This window comes from Psammomys obesus, unplaced genomic scaffold (assembly GCF_907164565.1).
Source record: "Psammomys obesus unplaced genomic scaffold, mPsaObe1.curated_primary_1811, whole genome shotgun sequence".
Classification (NCBI taxonomy): Eukaryota; Metazoa; Chordata; class Mammalia; order Rodentia; family Muridae; genus Psammomys; species Psammomys obesus.
The window spans coordinates 7,418,285-7,425,763 of NW_026596085.1; the positions used below are offsets into that span (position 1 = coordinate 7,418,285).

Sequence of the window (7,479 nt, forward strand, 5' to 3'; positions counted from 1 at the left end):
GCGTCGTGTCCGGTTGTGTCCTGCAGGCCGAAGCGGCAGCCGAAGCCCGCCTCGGATGAGGGCTACTGGGACTGCAGCGTCTGCACCTTCCGGAACAGCGCCGAGGCCTTCAAGTGCATGATGTGCGATGTGCGGAAGGGCACCTCCACCCGGTGAGTCCCGCGCGCCCGCGGCCCCCGCGCGACGCGGGGCGGACGGCCCGGCGGTGGGGCGCGACCCGGCCCGGGCGAGGGGGCGGCGGCGGCGGAGGATGGATTATTCCGGGGGGTCGCGGGCTGCCGCCGTCCTGTGCGTGGCCCCGGCAGTGTCCCCTCCCCGGCCGGGCACGGAGACGCCGGCCGCATTGTTGTGTTGTGTGCGGGGAGGGGTTGGAGGGAAGGCCGCGGTGTCATTCGACCCTGCGGGGGTGGGAGGGAGTACCTCGCTGAAGGATCGTCGTAGATTAAACTTTCTTGGTAATGCGTGTCCGGAAAGGTCAGGCCGAGGCTTTGCGTCTCGTTTCTTTTTTGTTCCGTTTCTGTGATATTTTACAATTAAGTAGTTGGGAGGCCAGCCCAAGGAACACATTTTCACTCGAGTATCTGAACATGTAGACACAGACAAGATTACACGATCTTTGACCGTTTCCAGCCCCTAAACATGTTGTATAATAGACGTGCGGTACTATAGTTGTCCTTAAAAAACGCTTAGAAGAATTAAGTCTAGTAAATTCAGAGTCAGTGGCATTCTTGATCTGTCTCCACTTGATCATAGTTCCTTTGCAGGAAGGCAGCCTTTGAATTCACTTCTTAGCGACCTGTGATTTGTAAGCAATGTTTAAATAAGATACTTATTTTAATACTATGAAGCCTATTAAAATAAAATTACCATAGTAAGAATACTGGAAAGTTTCTTCTTGCTTGAAAAAGATGCCCTATATAATTTTGACATGTTTTACATAGTTCAAGTTATTTCTAAAAAATGAGGTATCCTGGTTTTTAAATGCAATTTATAGAAGCTTATTAAAAATTTAAGGGTAGAGACACGTCAGAATTGTATTGTCTCTGCAACAGTGGTTGTTTTTGAGGTACCTATCTTCTAAATTTCAGTAGGCTTTTACTGTGAATTCTCTTTCACATTAAGTACAATATTTTCAGCATTTCTTGATGTCTTTAAAAAGCACTTTTTAAATGCCTTCCAGGTTCAAGGAAAGATTCGAAAAAGAGAAACCACTTGCTACTTTTGGACTTAGGTTTTAAGAGTTTTGAAAAGCAAGGTGTATATGTCTGTATGAGGATGGAAATGGTTTAGCTTATAATATACATTTATGTGTAAATGAGCAATGTGTAGATCGTTTACTCTTTTGGAGGCGGGCATTTTGAAGTAGAAGCAATTACTATAACCCTAATCTCTGCCACTATATTGCTGCTTTTTGTTTTGTTTTCCGTCTATCTATTCTCTCGTACTCTTAGAGAAATACTGGAATTAGAAGAGCCTGTCTGGGGACAGCAAGGATGAGGGGGAGGCTGTTGTCCTACTCCACAGCCAGTCTTGGGGTTAGAGGAGCCCTGAGAGGTAGAGTAGGTGGTGACACTCAGAAGAGAAGCAACAGGCTGAATACCTGGAGGAAGAAGGAGTCTAGCACACAGGGGAAGTGGCCCAGGACAGAGAAGTGGGCCTACTTTAAAAGAGGCCTGGAGCCTACCTGGAGGCCCCTGACTGTTTTTTTTTTTTTTTTTTTTTTTTTTTTACACTGGTATATCTGAGCTCTTGTAGGTCCAATTTTTAGTGGTGGAAACATTACTTGAGGAGGACTCAGAGAAATATTGTCATTTGGATTGAAACTGAAGAGGCTCTGGGCAACTCACCAGCAGTCTAAGGGACACTCTGTTCCTAAAAGTAGGTGTTCTGCACTGTGACCCTGTCAGCTTCTTCTTTCTCTCTGAATCGTCTCTTGTCTTTTGATTTTGGCCTTAAGTTAACTATAGGAGCTCTAATACCTCTCTTATCTGTTACCTTTTCTTCTGCTTTTTCTGAAATTGAGAGTGAAATCCATGTTTGGATAGAACAAGAGAACAGGGAATTGTTAAAAGTAGATGCTGGTTACAGGCAGAATATTTTCTTGTAGGAATGATAGGAAAATAGGATTATAGGACTACGGAATACAGATGCAAAACAAACGTTCAGTAGTTGGGAGAATTTATTAGCGGTTAGAGTAATTTAAGGAATAAGGCTGGCAAGAACCAAAGCAGGGAGAGTAGCTGCAGAGCATAGGGATGCAGCTTGCAAATTCCTTGTTTGTGTGACCATAGCCAGCATTTGGATCCCTTGGGTCAGGATGACCTCTGAACTGAATCTGAATGTTAGTTGCCAAGTGCGAGGCCAAGCCGTTCTAGATGTCTGAAACCTTTTATTTAAGTCTCTATAGAAAATGGGTTCATGGTGTTTCTTTCAAGATTTTACTGGAATGGATATATCTTTATCAATGTGTACATATACATATATAAAAATTTTAATTAAGACACCTGATTCAGATACTTTATATTGGAACAGGTGATTACTTTCTCTGGCAGCATCTTTGGTTGGTTGTGTCCTTCAGAAAATGAAGTTATATTCATACCTTGTATGTCACAGTAAAAATTCACTGGACATAGCTTCAATTCCTCCGTTAATAAATTACATCCTATAAACTTATGCCATTTATATCATTGAATTTCATTTTGTACTTGATGGCCTTAGTGTAAATTTATTTAATCCTTTATTAGGATCAAGGATCTTAAATTGCTATATTGTGTTTTTATAGAAACAGTGGTAGATTAAAAAAAAAAAAAACACAACAGGGTTCTTCTGAGTCAGAGTTGTTCTGTTTTTCAGGCTAACCTTGAACATAGAATTCCTCTTGCCTTTGCCTTCTGAGTGTTGGTATTACAGATATGAGCCATTCCGGATAGGGAGTATTGTAAAAACAAAAACAAACAAACCAAAACAAAACCCCAAAACAAAACAACCCTCCCTAAACAATCTCCCCAAAGCATCCCATGAACCCCAAAACAACAGCAACAACCAAAACAAAATAAGCACTGTTGTAACATTGTTAGAGGTTCTGCCCAGTCTCCTTCTAGCTGGCTTCTCTTTAAAGTCAGTAAGTAAATAAAAGCATGTAAGACCTTAGTCAATAGACTGTACGGTGTCATCAAAAGGGAAGTGGTTAGCATTGTCTGTGAAGGGATTAATTGTTGATGACTGAATTAAGACAAGTTATGTTCATGTAAGAATAGACAATTATGTTCTTCTAATTTGGATAGCAGATAGTTATAAGTAAAGGTGACAAAGTTGTTTGCTTTGGTTTTGAACTGTGTTCTTAATGAGAGCTGGTAAGTCTTCCTAGTCAGGCAGGCATTCAAGCATAACAAGTAATGTAGTTTTTCAGGATGGGTTTCTCCTTGTGTCATTTTGGGGATATATAGAAAATAGGTCAGTAGAAAACGTGCCAGTTTTTATGGTAGGTAGGAGTCTGGTAACAGGTTTATGGCTCATTTGAACCATTTCACCATCAGCAAAGTTTCTGTAGTGTCTTTGGTTATACAAAATCTGAGTTAGGTACTCACTATAGTGAGGAAAGTTTGTGTTTCTTTGTTTTTGGTAGTGTTTCTTGTTTTGTGGGTTTTCTGTTTGTTTTTCTGTGTAGCCTTGACTGTCTTGGACTGCATTCTGTAGACCAGGGTGGTCTTGACTTATAGATATCTGCCTGCCTCTGCCTCTCACGCACTTAAAAGTATGCACCACTACTGCCCGGCTTTTGGTAGTGTTTTTGTGGATGAGAAACAGTTTGGTCTGTATACAGTTTTATAAGTGAAGGGCTGGAGAGGTTCAGAGCACCAGGTGCTCTTCCAGAAGACCTGGGTATCATTCCCAGCATTCACGTGGCAGCTCACAACCGTCTATAACTCCAGTTCTAGGGGCTCTGATGGCTTCTTCTGGCCTCTGTCAGTAACAGGCACATACCTGGTAAATAGACATGAATGCAGGCAAAATATACTCAAACACATAGAATAAATGAATCAATAAAAGTAAATTCTTTATGTGAGGGGGTATTATATCTTTAGTGTGAGCTGAAGAGATGACAGTTACCTAATTAAAGTGTATGCACAGTTTATAGCTAACATAGGTTTATAGTTAGGAGCTGATTAATTGTAAAAAGTTATTTCAGCTTCTATGTAGTAGGGATAAATTGTAAAGTACACATTTTGAAGAAACCGTAAAGCTACCAACTATTACCGGGTGAAAATCTTTGCAGTATACCTGTTGTCTGTCACAAAGGCTTTCTGTTTGTTAGTTTGAGGAATGATACCAATTCTTCTAGATAGTTGGTAAAGAAATAAGAGAGGCAAAACAAGGTATCTGATTGTTTGGGTTTTCTTTAGAAATACAGTTCCTGACACTACTTGAAGATCACTTCTGCTTGTTATTTAGGGCCTTATTCTCAAGGGCTTATCCTCTGTTTATCTTGGGTTAAAGAACTCATACACGTTCATTGTTTACAGGGAAACTGAGAGGGAATTAGTGTTTGGATGATATCTAGTAATGATTTTCAAAGTGTCAAAGGAGGAGCCGTGGGCCTTCTGAGCCCTTTTGTAATAGTTAATCTGTGACGTCCAAGCCGCTGTCATAACAGCACTGAGATGTTTGGTATTCTCTTCACTGCTAACCATTGTGACCAGTGCAGAGGCAGTGCCAGGTAAAAGTGTCCATTTAGTGTGAATCAAGACAGTGCACTGCATGCCATTATTTTCAGTGTACCCTTCCCCACCAGCTAGTGACAGCCCACCCCAGTGCCACCTGAGAGTATCTTTGGTGAAGCACGATAAAAGGCTAGCTTGTTAAGTCTTTGCTCTTAGTAGTCTAACAAAATGGGATGTACATACAGAGCACTTCTGCTGAAGGCCACGTACAAAGGGAAGACACTTGTGCTGCCTTCATTTTCATGAAACAATTGTTTTCTCTTGAAAGGCTACCCGGAAAACCATACTTCTTCAGATGTGAACCTTTCACAGATATTTTCTGAAAGTAAATGCAGTTGAGTCTGTCACTTTCAAGAGAAAATTTATTTATTTATTTTTTTTGTCAATGATATAAATCAAATGAAAACTATAGTTTTTGAAAACCCGTAATCACAGTAATGAGCTTTGGTGCTTCTGAGTACTTGGTATTGTTTTTGTATGTACCCTTTTTACTTTCCACTAAGATCGGTGGTGATATCAGTGAATATCATTTCTGATATTTTCTTGAAATGTCTCCACATTTGGAAGCTCTGTATCATTTAGTGAACTGTTATTTCATGGTAATCAATGCAGCATGTGCTGTTAAAGAGCCATGCATGGATAATCAACGTATAAAACAGAAAGGTTTTTAAGAAATATTTTAAGGAGATAGCTTAAAAATTTAATTGATGTGGCTTTAGCTTTTGCATTGCAACTAAACTTTAAGAAACAGCGACTTGGAAAGAAGAATACCCACAGTTATGTGACTAAACAGCTGAGGCTGGGTGTGGTGTTGCCTTCTTGTAATTCTGGTGCCTTGGAAGTAGACGCAGGAAAAATCACAAGCTTGAACTACAAAGTAAGATATTGTCTTTTTTTTTTTTTTTTAAAAAAAACAATCTTTCTTTTTTCCTTTTTTTTTTCTTTTTTACATACCCATTGGAGTCTAAGTATATTTCATACTCTAGGACCAAGATAACGTAGTTCAAGAAATTAAATACATAAATAGGTGTGACAGACTACGCTTTGATTAAGCAGGTGTGGGAAGCTTGCAAAAAGAAGCACTGTATACAAAGTTATCTTTATTTTGGAAAATGCAGAGGTTCTTTCTCCTTACCGGGAATATATCATTTAATTAAAATGTGATATGCTTTCAAATGAACTAACAAATGTATCTTATATATCTGTATGGTTTCTGGACATGGAATGCAAGGCCTCATGAGTGCTACAGCTCATGCTGTGTCACTGAACTGTGATCTCAGATGAGAACACAGAAATACAGAGTGAAGAAATGGCTCGGTTAAGAGTACTGGCAGCTTTTCCAGAGGATCATGGTTCAATTCCCAGCACCCACATGGCTACTTACAACTGTTCATAACTCCAGTCCTAGGGAGATTTCCGTGGGCATGGCATGTATGTGGTGCACATACATGCTTGCAAACACTCAGACACATAAAGTAAATACAATCTTCACAGAACCACAGAAACATAGCTTTTAAGAGCATGAAGATCTCCTGAGACCAAAACCATGTGAACTGCTGGCTTAGTATTACAGGCCTGGGTTTCTCTGCACAAAGTAGGCTGACCTGAGCAGACTCTCTCTCCTCCTTCCGTGGGCTGACAGTTGGGCCCGCCACCCTTTTGCCCTTTGCTGGTGGCTTTTGCTTTTGAATTAAAATATTCTTTCTTTGATGTCACCAACACTCCTTTTTTCCTAGTAAGTTTCTGAAATTAATTTTTTGTCTAGTCATGTCTGAATTTTCCGTATTTCTTCCCTTGTATGTGGCATAATCTTTTCTATTACTAAGCTAGAAGCCATCATTGTCTGAGCTTTGACTCTAACTTACTGTTAATCTTCACATATAGTCTTCCCTGAGTTGTCTCTCAGATCCTCTTCCCAGTTCTGTAGTTAGAGTTCAGAATCCTGTGCCATTTCTTTCATGAGATATTAGATTAATTGATCTTTTTCTCAAAATGCTGCAGACATCTCTTTAAACAACCTCCATAATGCTAGTCTTTGTATGTTTAAAAAAGTGGCTACTGAGTAAAAGATGCACAACAGAGCATGGTGCTCAGGTGTTCTGTGCTATTCCTGGGCAATCCTATTTCTAGTTGCCTAAGACAGGGAGGCAGCGACAGACCAAGACACAATTCTTCACACACCAGCTTGGTGAAACAGTAAGTTTAATTGCAGTTACTTCCAAGAGGACCATCACCACCCAAGAAGAGTCTCCCCTCTACTGGTGCTTACTGTATTTTCATAGAGAAGGGGGAACTCATGTACCTTCTTAGACTAAGCCTGTGCTTTCTCTCCTTCCTGTTAGGAAATGTCTTGTGCAGCCACACTGATTTCAACATGGCATTGGCTAGAGAACAAAGCTCCTCAACATTCTACTCTGTTCTCTGCCTCTTTCTTATTCCTTGTGTTCCCCTTTCTACTGATCCCTGAACCTTGATGTAAGATTGTTTTCTCTTATTTAGAACATTGTGCTGTTATCCACAGTAAGAGTCACACTTTATATACCCTTAGTGCTTTGATTGGTTATGAGCCTCTGCAAGTAATCATTGACCTACAAAGTAAAGTTTCTTTGGCTAAAAGCAACAGCAGTAATAATCCATGGGTATAAACTTAGCAGGCAGTTTGATAGATTTTGTTAAATGGATATGATGGCGTAGAGAACAGAGTTCCTCAACATCCATCCATCCATCCATCCATCCATCCATCCATCCATCCATCCAT

At 40.4% G+C, this 7,479-nt stretch overlaps 1 protein-coding gene across 1 annotated transcript in view; it reads left to right on the forward strand.

Annotated features, from left to right (window-relative positions):
- Positions 1-26: 26 nt before the first annotated feature.
- Positions 27-7,479, forward strand: part of Yaf2 (YY1 associated factor 2) — a gene marked incomplete at its 5' end in the record, with an annotated part of 59,377 nt that continues 51,924 nt past the window's right edge. The window contains 1 exon segment of the mRNA XM_055626858.1: positions 27-152. Coding sequence (XP_055482833.1) covers positions 27-152 — 126 coding nt within the window.